This window comes from Hemiscyllium ocellatum, chromosome 3 (genome assembly GCF_020745735.1).
Source record: "Hemiscyllium ocellatum isolate sHemOce1 chromosome 3, sHemOce1.pat.X.cur, whole genome shotgun sequence".
Classification (NCBI taxonomy): domain Eukaryota; kingdom Metazoa; phylum Chordata; class Chondrichthyes; order Orectolobiformes; family Hemiscylliidae; genus Hemiscyllium; species Hemiscyllium ocellatum.
Genome location: NC_083403.1, coordinates 44,322,311 through 44,343,110, shown reverse-complemented (window position 1 = coordinate 44,343,110; position 20,800 = coordinate 44,322,311). Strand labels below are relative to the sequence as shown.

At 42.5% G+C, this 20,800-nt stretch overlaps 1 protein-coding gene across 2 annotated transcripts in view; it reads left to right on the top strand.

Moving 5' to 3' along the window:
• Positions 1-3,870: 3,870 nt before the first annotated feature.
• ube3d (ubiquitin protein ligase E3D) overlaps positions 3,871-20,800 on the top strand; it is a 153,037-nt gene continuing 136,107 nt past the window's right edge. The window contains exons 1-4 of one of the 2 annotated variants that reach the window (XM_060856824.1): positions 3,871-3,975; positions 8,114-8,310; positions 12,156-12,246; positions 19,760-19,976. In XM_060856824.1, coding sequence (XP_060712807.1) covers positions 3,899-3,975; positions 8,114-8,310; positions 12,156-12,246; positions 19,760-19,976 — 582 coding nt within the window. In that variant the 5' untranslated portion in view covers positions 3,871-3,898. The remainder of the gene's footprint in view (positions 3,976-8,113; positions 8,311-12,155; positions 12,247-19,759; positions 19,977-20,800) is intronic. The other variant, XM_060856830.1, reaches the window with a different exon arrangement.

Sequence of the window (20,800 nt, the reverse complement as noted above, 5' to 3'; positions counted from 1 at the left end):
CAGATGCTGCCTGACCTGCTGAGATTTTCCAGCAGTCTCTGTTTTTGTTTCTGAATTCCAGCATCTGCGGTTTTTTTGTGTGATGGAATACTCCTTACTCATCTGGATAAGTGCAGCTCCAACAACACTTAAGAAGCTTGATTACATCCAGGACAAAGCAGCCAGCTAGATGCACCACACCCACAAACATGCACTCTCTCCATCGCGGACACTCAGTGGCAGCAGCCTGTACTATGTACAAGATGAACAGCAGAAATTCACCAAAGATCCTTCCAAACTCATAACCACTTCCATTTGGAAGGACAAGGGCAGTAGATGTTTGGGAACACCACCACCTCCAAACTCACCTCTAAACCACTCACTGTTTGATGTGGAAATATATGGCCATTCCCTCACTGTTGCTGGATAAATACTTCCTCTCTTGAGGTGGCACAGTGGCTCAGTGGTTAGCACTGCTGCCCCACAGCACCAGGGTCCCAGGTTCAATTCCAGCCTTGGGCGGCTGTCTGTGTGAAGTTTGCATGTTCTCCCTGTGTCTGTGCGTTTCCTCCGGGTACTCTGGTTTCCCCCCACAGTCTAAAGATGTGCAGGTCAGGTGAATTGGCCATGCTAAATTGCCCATAGCATTAGGTGCATTAGTCAGAGGGAAATGGGTCTGGGTGGGTTACTCTTCGGAGGGTTGGTGTGGACTGGTTGGGCCGAAGGGCCAGTTGCCACACTGTAAGGAATCTAATAATATTCTGGTATTCCCTTCTCAACAGCATTGTGAGTCAACCTAAAGCACACCACTGCAGCAGCTATTCTACACCTACTCAAGGACAACTGGGGATGGTCAATAAATTCTGGGAAACCAATGGTGGCTACATCCCATGAATGGATTTTAATTAATGGACAGATGGCAGATTGGGTGGAGGAAAGATTTGAATTCCAAGAGTTTTGATTTTCACCAAGTGTCAAACTTCCACACTCCATCTTCCTTTCCTTCCATCCCAAATGAGCAACTGAGATTGGGTTTGGAGTTATATATCAACAGAAATTCATGGAGAAACTCAGCAGGTCATAAAGTCATACAGATACATAGCACAGAAACAGACCCTTCGGTCCTACTCGTCCATGCCGACCAGATATCCCAACCCAAACTAGTCCCACCTGCCAGCACCTGGGCCATATCCCTCCAAACCCTTTCTATTCATATACCCATCCAAATGTCTTTTAAATGTTGCAATTGTACTTGCCTCCACTATTTCTTCTGGCAGCTCATTCCATACACGGACCACTTTCTACGTGAAAAAGTTGCACCTTAGGTCTCTTTTATTTCTTTCCCCTCTCACCCTAAGCCTATGCCCTCTAGTTCTGGACTCCTCCACCCCAGGGAAAAGACTTTGTCTATTTATCCTATCCATGCCCCTCATAATTTTGTAAACTTCTATAAGGTCACCTCTCAGCCTCCGATGCTTCAGGGAAAACAGCCCCAGCCTGTTCAGCCTCTCCCAATAGCTCAAATCCTCCAAGCCTGACAAAATCCTTGTAAACCTTTTCTGAACCCTTTCAAGTTTCTCAGCATCTTTCTGATAGGAAGGAGACCAGAACTGCACGCAATGTTCCAACAGTGTCCTGTACAACCTCAACATGACCTCCCAACTCCTGTATTCAGTACTCTGAGCAATAAAGGAAAGCATACCAAACACAATCTTTACTATTCTATCTACCTGCGACTCCACTTTGAAGGAGCTATGAACCTGCACTCCAAGGTCTCTTTGTTCAGCAACACTTCCTAGCACCTTACCATTAAGTGTATAAGCCCTACTTAGATATGCTTTCCCAAAATGCAGCACCTCGCATTTATCTGAATTTAACTCCATCTGCCACTTCTCAGTCCATTGGCCCATCTGATCAAGATTCTGTTGTAATCTGAGGTTACCCTCTTCGCTGTCCACTATACCTCCAATTTTAGTTTCATCTGCAAACATGAAAAGTAGTGGACCCAGCACTGATCCTTGTGGCACTCCACTGGTCACAGGCCTCCAGTCTGAAAAACAACCTTCCACCACAACCCTCTGTCTTCTACCTTTGAGCCAGTTCTGTATCGAAATGGCCAGTTCTCCCTGCATTCTGTGAGATCTAACCTTGCTAACCAGTGTCCCATGGGGAACCTTGTCAACCGCTTTGTTGAAGTCCATATAGATCACATTTACCGCTGTGCCCTCATCAATCCTTTTTGTTACTTCTTCAAAAAACTCAAGTTTGTAAGATATGATGTCCCACGCATCAAGCCATATTGACTATCCCTAATCAGTCTTTGCCTTTGTAAAAATATATACATTCTGTCCCTTAGATTCCCTCCAACAACTTGCCCACCACCGACGTCAGGCTCACTGGTCTGTCTTCCTTGGTTTGTCCTTATCACCCTTCTTAAACAGTGGCACCATGTTGGCCAATCTCCAGTCTTCTGGCACCTCCCCTGTGACTATAGAAATATTTCAGTGAGAGTCCCAGCAATCACTTCCCTAGCTTCCCACAGAGTTCTATGGTACACCTGATCAGGTCCTGGGGATTTATCCACCTTTACCCGTTTCAAGACATCCAGCACTTCTCCTCTGTGATATGGTCATTTTTCAAGATGTCACCATCTATTTCCCTACATTCAATATCTTCCATATCCTTTTACACAGTAAATACTGATGCAAAATATTCATTTAGTATCTCCCCCATTTTCTGCGGCTCCACACAAAGGCCGCCTTGCTGATCTTTGAGGGGCCTTATTCTCTCCCTAGTTATTCTTTTGTCCTTAATGTATTTGTAAAAATTCTTTGGATTCTCCTTAATTCTATTTGCCAAAGCTATCTCATGTCCCCATTTTGCCCTCCTGATTTCTCTCTTAAGCATACTCCTACTTTCTTTATACTCTTCTAAGGATTCACTTGAGCTATCCTGTCTATATCTGACATATGCTTCCTTCTTTTTCTTAACAAAACCCTTAATTTTTTTGGTCATCCAGCATTCCCGATACCTATCAACCTTTCCTTTCACCCTGACAGAAATATACTATCTCTGGATTCTCATTATCTCATTTCTGAAGGCTTCCCATTTTCCAGCCATACCTTTACCTGTGAACATCTGACCCCAATCAGCTTTTGAAAGTTCTTGCCTAATACCCTCAAAATTGGCCTTTCTCCAATTTAGAACTTCAACTTTTACATCTGGATTATCCTTTTCCATCACTATTTTAAATCTAATAGAATTATGGTTGCTGGCCCCAAAGTGCTCCCCCACTGACACCTCAGTCACCTGCCCTGCCTTATTTCCCAAGAGTAGGTAAAGTTTTGCACCTTCTCGAGTAGGTACATCTACATACTGAGTCAGAAAATTGTCTTGTACACACTTAACAAGTTCCTCTCAGTCTAAACCCTTAACACTATGGCTGTCCCAGATTATATTTCGAAAGTTAAAATCCTCTATCATAACCACCCTATTATTCTTCTTGCAGTATCTGCGGAGGAAGAAACAGAGTTAACATTTAGGGTCCAGTGACCCTTCCTCAGAACCATGCAAACTCTGCTTTCTCTCCACACGATGCTGCCAGACCTGCTGAGTTTCTCCAACAATTTCTGTTTTGGTTTCGGATTTCCAGCTTCCACAGTGCTTTGTGTCCGGCTGGGGTTGTTTGGCAGAGGCGATGAAGCCTCCTGGGCTGCAGATGGCGCTATGTCGGTGTTTTCTGGAGCTGAGAGCCCGGACAGACGGCGCGCATGCGGCCGAACTCGTGGGTGGGCAGCAGCGCGTGTGCGTGAGTGACGTAGTTGTCAGACGGGAGCCGTGCGCTGATTGGCTGTTACTTTGTTACATTTCATTGAGGATTTCCTGGGAGTCCGGAAGGTGCAGGAAAGCAGCGGGACAGATGGAAACATCACTGCTGCAAACGCAGTGCTTCTTAGAGATCAGGAGCAGCACTCAGAGCGGGGTCTTGATCATTGGGTAACTGTTTTTACTTCTCTGAGCATCCAAACTCACAGTGACTGATGAGAAACGCCTCTGAACTAAGCCTTCATCGCGTTGCAGCAAAAAGATTTGAGAGTGTCACCTTTCACGTGTCCTCAAGAGCTGAAAAGCTGTTTATCCGTGGAGGACTGAGGATTTAATCAATAAAATTAGATGCTAAATGCGCTGGGAGAAAATTGGGCAGGATACACAGAGACAATATCCCTTTTCCATTAGGGCGATTATGGCCTGCTAAATAAATTACTGCTCAAGTGTTGAAATAAAAAAAAGCTAGAGATCGCATCGGGTCAGACAGCATCCATGAAAGAAAATAAACTAACGTATCGAGACTCGATGACTCTTCGTCAGACCTGACGTGAAGGGTGAAGGGGGTAGCATTTATGCAGTTGTGGTGGCTTGGGGTTTGGGGAGGGCTGTACAGATCTTAAATCCGAACCATCAACATCCTTTCACCCCCAGCTCTGCAGCCCTCCCCACTAGTGCATGAATGCCTGACCTGCTGTGATCTCCAGCACTTTTTGTTTTCAGTACAGATTCCAGCACCAGCAATAATTTGCTCCTTACTGCTCAAGTATATCTGGGGCTTGAGCTATTTGGAACTATTGTTCTGATGGAGCTGTCTTTTCAGTGAGTTATTAGATCACTAGATACTGGCCCAGGTAGAAGCACAGAATCTCCCAGCACAATTAGAAAGAAAGTGAGTTGTTTCAAATGAAAGCCAAATACTGCAGATACAGAGATCTGGATGAAAAGCATCAGGTGTGGAGAATCTCAGCAAGTCTGGCAGTATCTGCGGAGAGAGAAACAGAGTCCACTGCCGCCTTCAGAGCTCCGTTCTTCTATTTCTCCATCCGCACATGCTGTGTTTGCAGTATTTTCTGCTTTTGCTAGTAAACAGCGTCTTGGCCAAAATTACCCCTCAAGCAATATTGTACCCAAGTAACCTAATTATTTATAGCACTTACTGTGTGTGATTGATTTTGTTTTGTGTACATTGACTCATAGGAGACATCGTTGGTAAGTTTGCAGATGACACCAAAATTGGAGGTATAGTGAACAGCGAAGAAGGCTACCTTAGAGAACAACAGGATCTTGATCAGATGGGTCAATGGACTGAGGAGTGGCAGAAGGAGTTTAATTTAGATAAATGTGAGGTGCTGCATTTTGGAAAGGCAATTCAGGGCAGGATTTATACACTTAATAGTAAGGTCCTGGGGAGTGTTGCTGAACAAAGAGACCTTGGAGTGCACTTCGTAGTTCCTTGAATGTGGAGTCATAGGCAGATAGGATAGTGAAGGTGGTGTTTGGTATGCTATACTTTGTTGGTCAGAGCATTGAGTATAGGAGTTGGGAAATCATGTTGCAGCTGTACAGGACATTGGTTAGGCCACTTTTAGAATCTGATGTGTAGTTCTGGTCTCCCTCCTATATGAACGATGTTGTGTAACATGAAAGGGTTCAGAAAACATTTACAAAGACGTTGCCAGATTTGGAGGATTTGAGCTATGGGGAGAGCCTGAATAGACTGAGTCTGCTTTCCCTGGAGCGTCGGAGGCTGAGGAGTGACCTTATAGAGGTTTATAAAATCATGAGGGACGTGGATAGGGTAAGTAGTCCAAAACTAGAGGGCATAGGTATAGGATGAGAGGGGGAAAATTTGAAAGAGACCTAAGGGATAACTTTTCCATGCAGAGGGTAGTGCGTTGTATGGATGACAACATATAAAAGGCATCTGGATAGGTATATGAATAGGAAGGATTTAGAAGGATATGGGTCAAGTGCTGACAGATGAGACTAGATTAATTTAGGATATCTGGTCGACATGGACAAGTTGGACTGAAGGGTCTGTTTCCGTGCTGTACAATGACTCTCTGATTCTATTACTGCTATTCTTGATTGCAAAACAACAATGATTACACTATAGAAGAAATTGCACTTTGGAAAAAATTGTGATATGAACACAATTCCTGATGTAAGTGAAGGGGCTTTTCATGTGTGGTCAACTGGGTATTAGATACATCTTTTCCATCGTTTTAAAACTCTGCACTGCCCTGGCACTGCAGTTTCCTCCAGTTAATGTCAGCAAGACTCTGAGTATGCAATCCATGCCTGAGTCACTAATTCTGTTCTCTCCTGGCTGCTGGCTCAGGCTGATATTTGGTTTGTAACCTCAACATTCTGTTTGACTATGAGCTGTATTTTTGACCCCAGATCTACTCTGCCACAAAAATTGCCACTTTCCATCTCATGCAGGTTAGGCAGCATTTGAGGAGCAGGAGAATCGACGTTTCCGGCATAAGCCCTTCCTGTTGAAGGGCCAATGCCTGAAATGCGATTCTCCTGCTCCTCGGATGCTGCCTGACTTGCTGCGTTTTTCCGGCACTACACTCTCGACTCTGATCTCCAATATCTGCAGTCCTCATTTTCTATTCTTTCCTGCTGTTCCCAACCTCATGCTGAAGGCTTTCTTAAATGTCTTTGATACCTATGGGGTTGATCAGTTCAATACTCCCTTGTCCACATCTCATTGTTGACCTTCAAAAAATTTCAGCTCATCCAAAGCTGTGCATTTTGTACCCTATACTGCATCAAATCTGAAACACCCAATGTCTTTGTCCTGAATGACCTTGCACTCAGATCCTCAGCACCTCAAATTTATAATCTTAATCCTTGTGTTTAAATCCCTGTCTGAGCTCACCATTCAAGTTCTTTCTAGTATAGAATAGAACAGAATAATCATTTTTTGTTACTAGTGCTTTTTAACAAAAAGAAGTGAAAAATGTTTCAGTCGTCATACCACGGCACTGACATTAGCACCTTTGTTCTAGTTTCCAACCAAAGTATATTGTCTCACCTGACCTACCCGTTCATGGCTTTGGCATCAGTCTCACTCCTTTAGTCTGCCATTGATGGTCATACATTCAGTCACTTGAGCCTCTGCTTTAGAATTTTTCACTCCTTAAATTCCTTGGCTCCTCCTTTATCTCCTTTAAGATTCCTTGTTTAATCATTAAATTTTCAAATCTCCTTCGGCTATAAGGTTTTATTTCTCATTCTTATTCTTCTGTGAAGTATCTTGAGAGATGTTTCCATGAAAAAAGTACTGTATTGATGTTTATGTTTTTGATATATTCTTATATACTGTCTATTCTTGGTACTTGAAGAATGATAAAAAAGCATTTTATAAATGACCATGCATTTAATGAAACGGACTCACTACGTAATGGTTTCTTCTAATAGATTCTTACTAGTCTTTATTTATTTCTGCCATTACTAGGCTCAGATTGACTGGTATAGATTAACGAGGTAAAAACAATGACTGCAGATGCTGGAAACCAGATTCTGGATCAGTGGTGCTGGAAGAGCATAGCAGTTCAGGCAGCATCCAACGAGCAGCGAAATCGACGTTTCGGGTAAAAGCCCTTCCTGATGAAGGGCTTTTACCCGAAACGTCGATTTTGCTGCTTGTTGGATGCTGCCTGAACTGCTGTGCTCTTCCAGCACCACTGATCCAGAATCTGGTATAGATTAACATTTGGCTCTACTTTTTTTAGCTGATTCTTAATGAGATTTTGACAGTGAGTAATAAAGTTGAGAGAAATTGCTAATAAATATACTACCATGGTTAACCAAGGTCCTGTTATGCAGCCTGACCGCTAATTGAATCCACATTAAGATATTGAATCTTGTCATGGTCATCAGCTGATGTCAAATGATATTCATGATATTTCATGTAAAGATAAGAATGTATTCAGATTTAGGCATGATTTGGAGATGCCAGTATTAGACTGGGGTGTACAAAGTTAAAAATCACACAACACCAGGTTATAGTCCAACAGGTTTATTTGGAAGCACTAGCTTTCGGGGCGATGCTCTTTCATCAGGTGGTTGTGGCTGATGAACCACCTGATGAAGGAGCAGCGCTCCGAAAGCTAGTGCTTCCAAATAAACCTGTTGGACAATAACCTGGTGTTGTGTTATTTTTAACTTCAGATTTAGGTGTGCTTCAAGAATGGATACTATATCTTTCCATTATGATGTGCAGTCTTGGCACACACTCAGAAATATAGCTGAATGAATGAACAAAATAATGCATTGTATCTTCTTTGATTAGAAACCTTCCAGAGAAGTACTGCGAGCTGCAAGTCACTCTCGGCCCATCATCCATACGTCTTTGCACTGCAGAGCAGTGTGTGAACCTAGATTTGCCAGTAGGGGTCAGAATTGTTCCTCCTTCGTGCCGCAGTCTCCAGTATGTCCCAGGCGATGGATTCCACATGAGGCTGCAAGTTCAGATTAATCAATCTGCAGGTGACCATCTCTTATAGTTTTAACTAAATTAATTATGCTGAAAATTATTGGCCAATATAGTCTAATTCAATATATGTCTCACTTTTCACAAAATTATTATTTATCCAAGAGCTCTGTTGGAAGTTACAATCCATGGTTAGCTTTTAGGTTTCTGACTGAATCTTAAAAATAGCTCATTTCTGACCTGCGCTATTTTTAATATAGTGCTTCACGCACCTTGAAACTCAAACATCAATTTAAAGAATCACAGCAAAGCTATTCAAATATTTTGGATGTTTAGTGATTTACAGCTGAAGAACACATTATAAATATAATTTTAAGTGAAAAAATGTAAGCACAATTTGTCTTGGTCTTGGAGAAACTCCCAACAATCCTTCCTTTAATGGCTACAAATTGGCTTGAAAGAGGTTAGATCTCAAACCAATCTCAAGCTCAAAGTCTATATTTCGATATGTTCCTTTAATCGATGTGGTCTCGTGAGTCCTTTGTATGTGCAAGCCTGCCAAATCAGGAAGACTTATTCGGCATCTAGTGAGGTCATTTCAAAGTCTTGCCCCCTCCCCAGCCAATTCCCTCCACCTCAGCATGGTCAAATTGAGCGTCCTTGGCTCAATGCCTGAATGTACCGTGTAGTCAAGAGGATCTCTGTTTTAGTCTCTGCTGCCAGTCAAAGATCATAATGTTGCAGTTGGCCTCAGCCATCTGGGGCTACAAATTGGTAAAGGTGACAAGTCTTCTACTTCTGATTGCATGCGTGTAACACCTCCTGGAAGTTGTATGCCTGTGTACAACCTGGAGGATTGATTGAGCTGGGTTAGTATACCACCTGTGGACTGAATGCCCATCAAATGCTCACTGTCCAGGCTCATACTCTGCCTTTCTCCCACAGAGGAAGAGTAACGCAGAGAGACAGAAATTTTTTTTTCATATACTGTACATGTCAAAGAATGCTTTCTAAGATTCCATGTGATGAAGTTAGTGAGAGGATTAATTCCTGTTTATCCAAGCCTAAACTGTAATATTGTAAATCCTTCCCTGCTTGTCACTGTTATGTAGAATGGTAGTTCCCAAGGCCTTTCCCACTTTGACCTCATATGAAACAATAAAAATTGTCACGACTCCTCAGTGACATCTGAGAATTGGGGAGAGGGGCCGAGATACAGCGACTTGTAAGAGCAGGAACTGAGCTGTTATAACACAGTCAGAGCTCTATGGCAGCTGTTCCTGACTCCGGGTACGGCACCAAATTTTCAGTGTGTGACCCCACTTGGGGAAGTGCTGCTGTAGAATTCTAATCTCCTAAATTATTTCACTTTTGGAAATTGGGATAAGATGTGCAAGGCTGTCCCTTGAAGGATGTGTATGAATGGAGGAGTTTCATGCTCTGAGAGTATAAAAGCACTTACTGATTCACTGGTACATAGAAAGACAAAGTAGGAACAGGAGTAGGCCCTTCAAACCTGCTCCACCATTTAAAATGACCATGGCTGATCATCCAACTCGGTGCCTTGCTTCTGCTTTGTCCCCATACCCTTTGACCCCTTTAGCCCTAAGAAATATATCTATCTCCTTCTTCAAAACATAGCCACAACTATTTTGTGTGGCAGAGAATTCCACAGATTCACCACTTTTAGGATGAAGAAATTTCTCCTCATTTGAAATCCTAAATAGTCTACTCCATATCCTTTAAACTGTGACCCTTGGTTCTGGATTCCTCGAACATTTGTAAATCCTTCCCATGTTTATGCTGCCTCACCCTGTGAGAATGTTATAAGTCTCTATGAGACTCCCCCTCCATTCTTCTAAACCAGCCCAACCGAGCCAGTCTCTCCTCATACGTTAGTCCTGCTGTGCCAGGAATCAATCTGGAAAATCTTCATTGCACTCTCTCCATAGCCAATACATCCTACCTCAGAGAAGGAGACCAAAACTACACAGAATACTCCAGTAAGGTCTCACCAAGGCCCTGTATGATTCAGCAAGACAGACTGTTCCTGTACTCAAATTTTCTGGTGACGAAGGCCAACATATCATTTGCCTTCCTTACCGCCTGTGATCCCTGTACACTTACTTTCATTGACATCCAGGTCTCATTGCACCATCTCTGTTCCTAATCTACCATCAGTCTGATGATTCCTGTTTTTCATTGGTTGCTGTTTTTGCAGATTACTAATTTCCACCCCTCTTTCATAACACTTCTCCAATTACAATGTTGGCTACATCACAAGAAGTATCATCTAATGTATTTAAAGGGGTTTGTTAGTAAGAAGAGATGATTCAGTCATCAAACTGCACCTAATTGAAAGCTGAAGATAGCTGCATAGTATGCAGCAAGATTATCAAAGATGGTGGTCCATTTATACAAAACAAGTTCACATGTACAAAACGTGCTGTAAATAATCAAGTTATCCATGTGCAGTTTTGCTTGAGAGGGAGTTTTGGCCAGCTACTGAATTCTCTGCCGTAAAGTGGCAAAACACTAGCTGTTTTCAAGAAGGAGTATATGATATAACTCACAAGCTCACCACACTCTGGGTGAAGAAACTTTTCATCCCAGTCCTAAGTCACCTCATATGCTTGTAATTGTAACCTCAGATTCTGGTCATTGTGAACATCCTTCTTGCGTTTCCTCTGTTCGATCCTGTTGGAATTTTATAGGTTTCAGTGAGATTCCTCACCTCCACCCCCCACCCCCCCCCCTTTAATTCTTCTAAACTGCAGTGAATATCGTCGTGTCCGATCCATTCTCTCTTCATATGTCCTGCCACCTTCAAGTAGCGCTTTGTTGCATTCCCTCAACAGCTTGAGAAACCTACACTCTCGTGGCCGGTGGACAATTTTTCACTCCATGAATATTACTGATGAGTAGGTATACAAGTAAGTTGTCAATAGTTATGAAGCATACTAAGTTAGCTGGACAATATATCCTCTTCACCCTTACTGTTTTGAACTGGTGGTCAGAGGCACTGTGAGAGCAGCCTATTTACAAAACTTGTGTTGCCTTTTTGTTCTGAACAGCCAGTTCAGAGATGTTATGACACACCCTTGGAGCAGTTGGGGCTTGAACCTGGGCCTCTTAGCTCAGAGGTAGGGGCACTGCCACTACACCACAAGATACTCCTCATTCCCTGTCAGTTTCTAAATTGAGCATAGTTCACTCATGCCTGAGGCAACTGTGAATTATGTAGGCAATTTATACATGGAGAGAAAATATGTAAAATTGGACTGTCGACCACTAGCATATTCATTACCAGTTTTCTTTTTGCAAATCCTTTGCTTGAAGCACTTTTGTCAGTCAGAAATGGGGTAGACACTTCATTTGGTAACTGTGTCAGGCTAGTAATAGAAACAGAGCTGGAGGGAACAGGCCTTGCAGGGTGTAATGTTACTTTGATTGACAGGCACCTCATTGTTAATCCTAAATGTCACAAATCATTACTGGTAAGCTTCAAACCAAGAAATATCAAGGCATGAAAAATGAGGGTTACGTTCCTGAACAAGAAAAACTCCTGCTCGACAGAAAGTCTGTTAAATGCATTGGTTATGACAATCTAACACACTATAACATGGAACTTCGGGCAATTAATCCTGCAAACATGGAAAGCATGTCCAGTTAAAAAGATTGTAGTTTATTATGTGGTGATTTATTATTAATACTTTTAAGGTGGAAGATTATCTGGGAACATTAGATCTTTGAGAAAACTTGTGTTTAAAATACTGAGACAGTTAAGTTTATACATAATTTTTTTTGTAATATGCATATAGTTATTCTAATGGTAAAATCTCCATTTGCAGAATTAATCTCAAGGGTTATCCAATAATTTTAATATTTCGTGTTTCTTTAGAGCTTGTACCAACTGTCATCGAAACCTTGCAAGCCCAGACATGCTATAACTTTCAGTGCCAAGTCTGTGGACAATCTGTACTCAAGAAGCAGTAAGATATTTCTGGTCTCTTTTTCATGTGGATGACAGTGGTAAATATCTGTAACAGAAATAGTATATGTGCATAGTTAATGCATTGTTCAGTATTGGAAATGGTTAGGTCAGCTGACTAAGTGCGTACTGGAAGGTCATGAATTCAAGTGCCATGATAGTGACTTGAGTGTGTAATTCAGGCTGATACCCCACGTCAGGTCTGAATGAGTGATGCACTGTCAAATCTGGCATATGTTACATAGAAGTGATGTATGAGAAGAGGTTGAGTTGGTTAGAATTCAGAGTTCAGAAGAATGAGGGCGGATCTCATTAGAAAACTATAAATTCCTAGAAAGGGTAGATTAGGTTAGATTACTTACAGTGTGGAAACAGGCCCTTCGGCCCACACAAGTCCACACAAACCCACCGAAGCGCAACCCACCCAGACCCATTCCCCTACATTTAGGTAATAAAAATACCCCTTCACCTAACACTATGGGCAATTTTTCTTGGCCAGTTCACCTAACCTGCACATTTTTGGACTGTGGGAGGAAATCAGAGCACCTGGAGGAAACCCACGCAGAGAATGTGCAAACCCCACACAGACAGTTGCCTGAGACGGGAATTGAACCCGGGTCTCTGGCGCTGTGAGGCAGCAGTGCTAACCACTGTGCCACTGTGCCGCCCTCTTAGATGCAGGAAGAATGTTCCCAATGAGTGGGGACTCCAGAGGTTACCGATAAAGATGTAAGGTCAACCATTTAGGTCTGAGATGAGAAGTTTCTTCACACAGAAAGTGGTCAGCCTGCAGAGTTCACTGTCACAGAGAGCGGTCGAGGCCAATACGTTGTATGATTTCAAGGAGGAGTTCGATATGGCACTTGGAGCACTTGGCATGTAGAGAAAAAGCAATAAAAGGCTTTTGAGTAGGATGATCAGCCATGATTAGAATGAATGGCAGAACACGCTCAAAGGGCCGAATGGCCTATCGCTGCTCCTATTTTCTACGTTTTCATGTTTCTAGAAACTAGACCAAGTCTCCGTCTTCTGTTTCGTATGGATGTAAAAGATCATGTAAAAGATGAGGCCTTGTATCCTTGTTGTCTGTAGTATTTATTCCTCGATCAACTCAAACATATATCCCTCTGTTTGAGGAAGATTGCTGTGTGCAAATTGGTTACAGTGTTTCCCAACGTTAAAGCAATATTACACTTGATTATTGTCTTTAAAGTGCTATTCAGCCCCTCTTGTGTGTTCAACCATTTAATGGGGTCATGGCTGATATGCTGGGCCCTCTACTTTTTGTCATTTACATTAATGATTTGGATGTGAGAATAAGAGGTACAGTTAGTAAGTTTGCAGATGACACCAAAATTGGAAGTGTAGTGGACAGCGAAGAGGGTTACCTCAGATTACAACAGGATCTGGACCAGATGGGCCAATGGCTTGAGAAGTGGCAGATGGAGTTTAATTCATATAAATGTGAGGTGCTGCATTTTGGGAAAGCAAATCTTTGCAGGACTTATACACTTAATGGTAAGGTCCTAGGGAGTGTTGCTGAACAAAGAGTGCAGGTTCATAGTTCCTTGAAAGTGGAATCGCAGGTAGATGGGCTAGTGAAGAAGGCGTTTGGTATGCTTTCCTTTGGTCAGAGTATTGAGTACAGGAGTTGGGAGGTCATGTTGCGGCTGTACAGGACATTGGTTAGGCCACTGTTGGAATATTGCATGCAGTTTTGGTCTCCTTCCTATCGGAAAGATGTTGTGAAACTTGAAAGAGTTCAGAAAAGATTTACAAGGATGTTGCCAGGGTTGGAGGATCTGAGCTACAGGAAGAGGCTGAACAGGCTGGGGCTGTTTTCCCTGGAGCGTCAGAAGCTGATGGGTGACCTTGTAGAGGTTTACAAAATTATGAGGGGCATGGATAGGATAAATAGACAAAGTATTTTCCCTGGGCATAAGTTTAGGGTGAGAGGGGAAAGATATAAAAGAGACCTAAGGGGCAACTTTTTCATGCAGAGGGTGGTACGTGTATGGAATGAGCTGCCAGAGGATGTGGTGGAGGCTGGTACACCATTTGAATGGGTATATGAATAGGAAGGGTTTGGATGGATATGGGCTGGGTGCTGGCAGGTGGGACTAGATTGGGTTGGGATATCTGATTGGCATGGACGGGTTGGACCGAAGGGTCTGTTTCCATGCCGTACATCTCTATGACTCTATGTGCCCTAACTTGTAATTGTCTTTGCCTTATTGTCAACTAATATCTTCAAATAACAAAAATCTATAAAGGTTAGGATTATAATTTATAGTCAACTGAGCATCCAACTCCAATTTTTGCAGAAGAGCTCCAAATGTCTATTTTCATTTGTCTGAAGAAGTGTGTTTTAATTTCTCTGATAGTTCTAGTTCTGAGAGTGTATCCCATGACCATTAGAAATGGGAGTAAACAGAGGGAAACAATTTGTTCTCCTTAATGTCCTGAAAATTTATATCACTCATTAATCTGCTAAACTCGATGAAACACAACAGTATATTGTGTAATCTTGTCTTGTAATTTGACTCCTTTGGAGTTTGGATGCTATTCTGCGTAATATATAAGAAATAGAAGCAGCAGTTCAGGTTGAGTTCAGCCCCTCGAGCCTGCCCCACCATTCGAAAGGATCATGGCTGATCTCATCTCAATCCTAACTCTACTTCCACCATGCTCCTCATAGCCTTCAGCACATTGCTAATTAAAAATCTGTTTATCTCCTTAAATTTACTCAAATGTCCCTGTATCTATCACACTCGGAGGTAGTGAATTCCATATATTCGTGACCCTTACAGAGAAGTAATTTTCCTCATCTCTATTTAAAACCTGCTGCTCCTTATCCTAAATATATTATGTTAGATTTTGTCTGCTGTAAGTAATCCTTCCTAAGGTGAAGTGTCTAGAATTGCTTAAGTACTCCAGGTCATAGAGTCATAGAGATGTACAGCGCAGAAGCAGACCCTTCAGTCCAACTCGCCCATACCAACCAGCTATCCCAACCTAATCTAGTCCCACTTGTCTGCTCTTGGCCCATATCTTTCCAAACTCTTCCTATTTATATAACCATCCAGATGTCTTTTAAATGCTGTAATGTATCAGCCTCCTCCAGTTCCACTGGCAGCTCATGCCATACACACCTCTGTGTGAAAAAGTTGCCCTTTAGGTCCCTTTTATATCTTTTCCCTCTCACCTCTTATTCAGGACACCCCCCCCAACCTTGCCCCACCAGGGAAAAGACTTTCTCTATTTATCCTATCCATGCCCCTCATAATTTTATACGCCTCTATAAGGTCGTCCCTCAACCTCCAACCCTGCTAATATCCTTGTTGATCTTTTCTGAACCCTTTCAAGTTTCATAACATCTTTCCGATAGAAAGGAGACCAGAATTGCACGCAATATTCCAACAGAAGCTTAACCAATGTCCTGTACAGCCGCCACATGACCTCTCACTCGGACACTCAATGTTCTGACCAATAAAGGTAAGCATACCAAATGTCTTTTTCACCCACCTGTGGTTTATCCAGGGCTTTATAGAGCTGAACTTTCTACTCCCTTGTATTCCACTGCACTAGATTTTGACTATTTTCCACATTGGTCCTTCACATTTTAATATCCATTTGCCTGGATTCCCAAGTCTCTCTTGACCTCATTTGTTTCTGGATTATGACAATTTGGAAAGCAGACTGTTAAATCCTTTCTTAAAAGTACTTGGAGCTACGATGTTGTGGCTGTTACAGAGACTCTGACATCAGGAGGGGCAGGAATGGTTGTTGGATGTTCTAGGGTTTAAATGTTTCAAAATGAATAGAGACGGAGGTAAAGGAGGTGGGGGAGTGGCATTACTAATCGGGGATAGTATCACAGCTGGAGGAAGGGAGGTTGTCTAGGAGGGTTTGTCTCCAAAGTTATTATGGGTGGAAGTCAGAAACAGGACAGGAGCAGTCACTTTATTGGGAGTGTTCTATAGACTCCCCAGTAGCAACAGTGAAACAGAGGAGCAGATTAGATTAGATTTTTAGATTAGATTACTTACAGTGTGGAAACAGGCCCTTCGGCCCAACAAGTCCACACCGACCCGCCGAAGCGCAACCCACCCATACCCCTATATTTACCCCTTACCTCACACTACGGACAATTTAGCATGGCCAATTCACCTGACCCGCACATCTTTGGACTGTGGGAGGAAACCGGAGCACCCGGAGGAAACCCACGCAGACACGGGGAGAACGTGCAAACTCCACACAGTCAGTTGCCTGAGTCAGGAATTGAACCCGGGTCTCAGGCGCTGTGAGGCAGCAGTGCTAACCAATGTGCCACCGTGCCGCCCATTGGAAAGCAAATTTTGGAAAGGTGCAGAAGTAACAGGGTTGATGACATGGGTGACTTCAACTTTGCTAATATTGATTGGAACCTCCTTTGTGCAAATCTTTTGGATGGAGCAGACTTTGTCTGGTATGTCCAGGAAGGATTCCTGACTCAATATGTAGATAGGTTGACTAGAGGGGAGGCAATTTTAGATTTGGTGCCTGACAACGAACCAGGCCAGGTGTTAGATTTCTCAGTGGGAGAGCATTTTGTTGTTAGTGATCACAACTCCCTGCCCTTTACTATAGCCATAGAAGGGATAGGAGCAGTTGGTAAGGGAAAGTATTAATTGGGGGAGAGGGAATTACAATGCTATTAGTCAGGAACGGTGGAGCATAAATTGGGAACAGATGTTCTCGGGAAATATACGACAGAAATGTGGAAGCTTTTTAGGAATCGTTTGTGGTGAGTGCTGGATAAGTTTGTCCCACTGAGGCAAGGAAGGGATGGTAGGGTGAAGGAACCTTGGATGACAAGAGATATGGAACATCTCGTCAAGAGAAAGAAGGAAGCTAACTTAAGATTGAGGAGGCAAGGATCAGAAAGGGCTCTAGAGTGGTACAAGGAAGGAACTGAAGAATTGACTTAGCAGAGCTAGAAGGGGGCGTGAAAAAGCCTTGGTGGATAGGATTAAGGAAGACCCCAAGACTTTCTACATGTATGTGAGAAAAGAGGATGGTCCAAGTGAGGGTGGGGATGATCAGGGATAGTGGAGGGAACTTGTGCCTGGAGTCGGGAACGTGCTTAATGAATACTTTCCTTCAGTATTCACTACTGAGAGGAACCTTGTTGTTTTTGAGGACAGTGTGAAACAGACTGATATGGGTTGGTAAGTTTGCCGATGACACAAAGATTGGTGGAGTTGTGGATGGTTTGGAGGGCTGTCGTAGGTTGCAGTGGGACATTGACAGGATGCAGAGCTGGGCTGCGAATTGGCAGATGGAGTTCAACCTGGAAAAATGCGAAGTGATTCATTTTGGAAGGTCGAATTTGAATGCAGAATACAGGGTTAAAGGCAAGATTCTTGGTGGTGTGGAGGAACAGAGGGATCGAAAGACATGTACCCCAAGATCAGAGGGATCAGAGGAACAGAGAGATCTTGGGGTCCATGTCCATAGATCCCTCAAAGTTGCCACCCACGTTAAGAGGATTTTTAAGAAGGCATATGGTGTGTTGGTTTTCATTGGCAGGATGATTGAGTTTAAGAGCTGCGAGATTATGCTGCAGCTCTATAAAGCTTAGACCACATTTGGAATATTATGGTCAGTTCTGGTTGCCTCATTATAGGAAGGATGTTGAAGCTTTAGAGAGGGTGCCGAGGAGATTTATCAGGATGCTGCCTGGACTGGAGGGCATGTCTTATGAAGAAAGCTTCAGGGAGCTAGGGCTTTTTTTTTGGAAAGAAGAAGGATGAGAGGTGATTTGATAGCGATGTACAAGCTGATGAGAGGCATAGATAGAGTGGATAGTCAGAGACTTTCCCTGGGTGGAAATGGCTATCACAAGGGGGCATAATTTTAAGGTGATTGGCGGAAGGTTTGGGGGAGATGTGAGAAGTAGGTTTGTTACACAGAGAGTGGTGGGTGGGTGGAATGCACTGACATCAGTGGTGGTAGGGTCAGATACGTTAGTGATGTGATATTTAAGTGACTCTTGGATAGGCACATGGATGATAGTAAAGTGAAGGGTATGTAGCTTAGTTTGTTCTTAGAGTAGGATAAAAAGTCAGCACAACATTGAGGGCCACAGGGCCTGTACTGTGCTGCACTGTTCTATGTTCTTAACTTCAAAGTGGATGACCTCACATTTCCCTATGTTGAAATATGTCAACACAGTTTTACCCAGTCACTTACTCTATCACTGCCTCTTTGCTTCTATATACCCAACTTACAAGGCTGCCTACCTTTGTCAAATTTGAATTTGTGGCTTTCTCTCCGATGATCTAAGTTGTTAATAAATATTTGCAATAATTGTGGCCCCAGAACAGTGGTTTGTTGGACACTGCTAACCAGATCCTCAAAATTAAAGCGTTTGCCCATGATCCCTATTTTGATTCCTGTCACTCAACCAGCTTCTGAACTGGATCAATAATTTTCCACTAATTTCATGAGCTTTGACAGAAGTCTGTAACATGGGATTTGATTGAATGCCTTCTGTCTGTTGATGTAAGTAATATCGATTCCTGAGTCCTACTGTCGTTACTCCTTGCAAAAATTCAGTCAGGCTTTGCAGTCGTGACCCTCTCCTTGAGAAGTGAATGCTGGGTCTCCTCTAGGTTGAGAAACATGCCATATAAATGCAAATCTTTCCCTTTCTGTCATTTTGAGAAATTTTTAAAGGAGCATTATGCCTCAAGCAAAGTTTGTTCATAATAAAATTGCTAATGATATTGCAAATTAAAATGTTCCCTGTTTAGCAGTGTCAGTAAAACCAAAATTATATTTCTGCCATTTCATCAGTCTTTACTTTCTCACTTGGACATTGACGTGTACCAGTCAATACCTCTCTCCTGTTTGGCACATTGTATATTGGGTAAAGAGGATAGTCTCACTATTCACTATTATGTCGGACTGAGAGGTTGGTGGTCCTCAGCAGCAGTGTAAAATTGAGGCTTATCTGAACTATCTTAAAACCTGATTTAAAATTAGAACCAGAATATACTTTTGAATAATGAAGATAAGCATGCATTTTGTGCTGCCATTTCTTGGTCACATTTCAAATATCATGTGTAAACTTTTGTCCTAAAAATTCAAAGGAACTAAATGACATGTTTGGAAAGTAAAGAACATGCCATGTAATTCTGACCCATGCTTATTGCCTGTTTGACAGTAGTTGGGGCTTTGTAACACTCAGTGCTGACTGCTTACCTCTGGAGCACAGCAATAGCAATGTAGAGGATTCCAACTGACAGCTTATCACCTGAGTTATCACAAGCAAAATCATCACCGTCTGCTAGGAATGGTGCAAATCCTTAATACAGCAGCCCCATGTAATGTATTTTTATCTTAACAGTAAGACTTCTTTGTTTGCATTGACCATATTGCAATTGAATTATCTCTTTTTTTTTGCAATTGAAGTGATAAGCACGTATTGTGGTTTGTCTGACTCTAATGAGCTGTCCCTTCATGCACAGGATGTTTCAGAGGGTTTTACCATTGCCTAGTGGAAATTGGAATGATTTGGTGGAACACTGGTGCTGTCATCCTGATCCATTTGCCAAGGCCTTACGACCGAGGTTGGATGACTGTTTATTAGGCGACACTTTCCTACTTGTGAATGTGGTGAGCGTTGATGAAACTGCGGTGCATGAAGAGACGGTGAGGCAGTCCGATGTCAAGCAGCTGGTGCAGGTATGGCCTTTGCTCACAACAGATAGGATTGCACACAGCCTTCAGCTTGACTTATTTGACAGTGTTAGATACAGGGAGAAAGTGAGGACTGCAGATGCTGGAGATCAGAGCTTAAAAATGTGTTGCTGGAAAAGCACAGCAGGTCAGGCAGCATCAAAGGAACAGGAGAATTATCATTTCGGGCATAAGCCCTTCTTCAGGAATTAAGCGATTCTCCTACTCCTTTGATGCTGCCTGACCTGCTGCGCTTTTCCAGCAACACATTTTTAAGCTAAGTTAGATACAGTCCGTTCTGATATATCGCTATAGTTACGTTCTCACATTATAAGAAAATTGCACCATAGCCATGCCATTTAAACTAATGGGGTCGGAATCACGTTGTAGCCAATATAGGTAAGGGAGGTTCACGTTTTGCAAATAACAGCCTAAATTCTTCAATTATGTTAAAGCGAACTCGCATTGAAGAAACGTATGTTATAGCAGAACTGACCGTATCAGGGTTGAAGGCTTTATTTGTATTTCTGTTTCAGTACTGAGAAAAAAAAATCTGTATTTATTTAACAACTTTGAAACACAATGTCCCAAATTCCTTTACAGCCACCGAAATACTCGTGAAGTATGGCCTGTGTTGTAATGAGGAAAACGATGCTCAAATATTTCTTCAGTATTTTTTTAAAAGAGTATTTTGGGAAGAGAAAAAGGGGACATCCTCTTAATTTCTGTAATTCTCAAATTTAAATCCTTGTAGAAAATAGGTACCCCACATTGATATTCCATTATGTTGTTCCATGGAGTGGAATGATCTCAGCTTCCAGAGTCTCCTC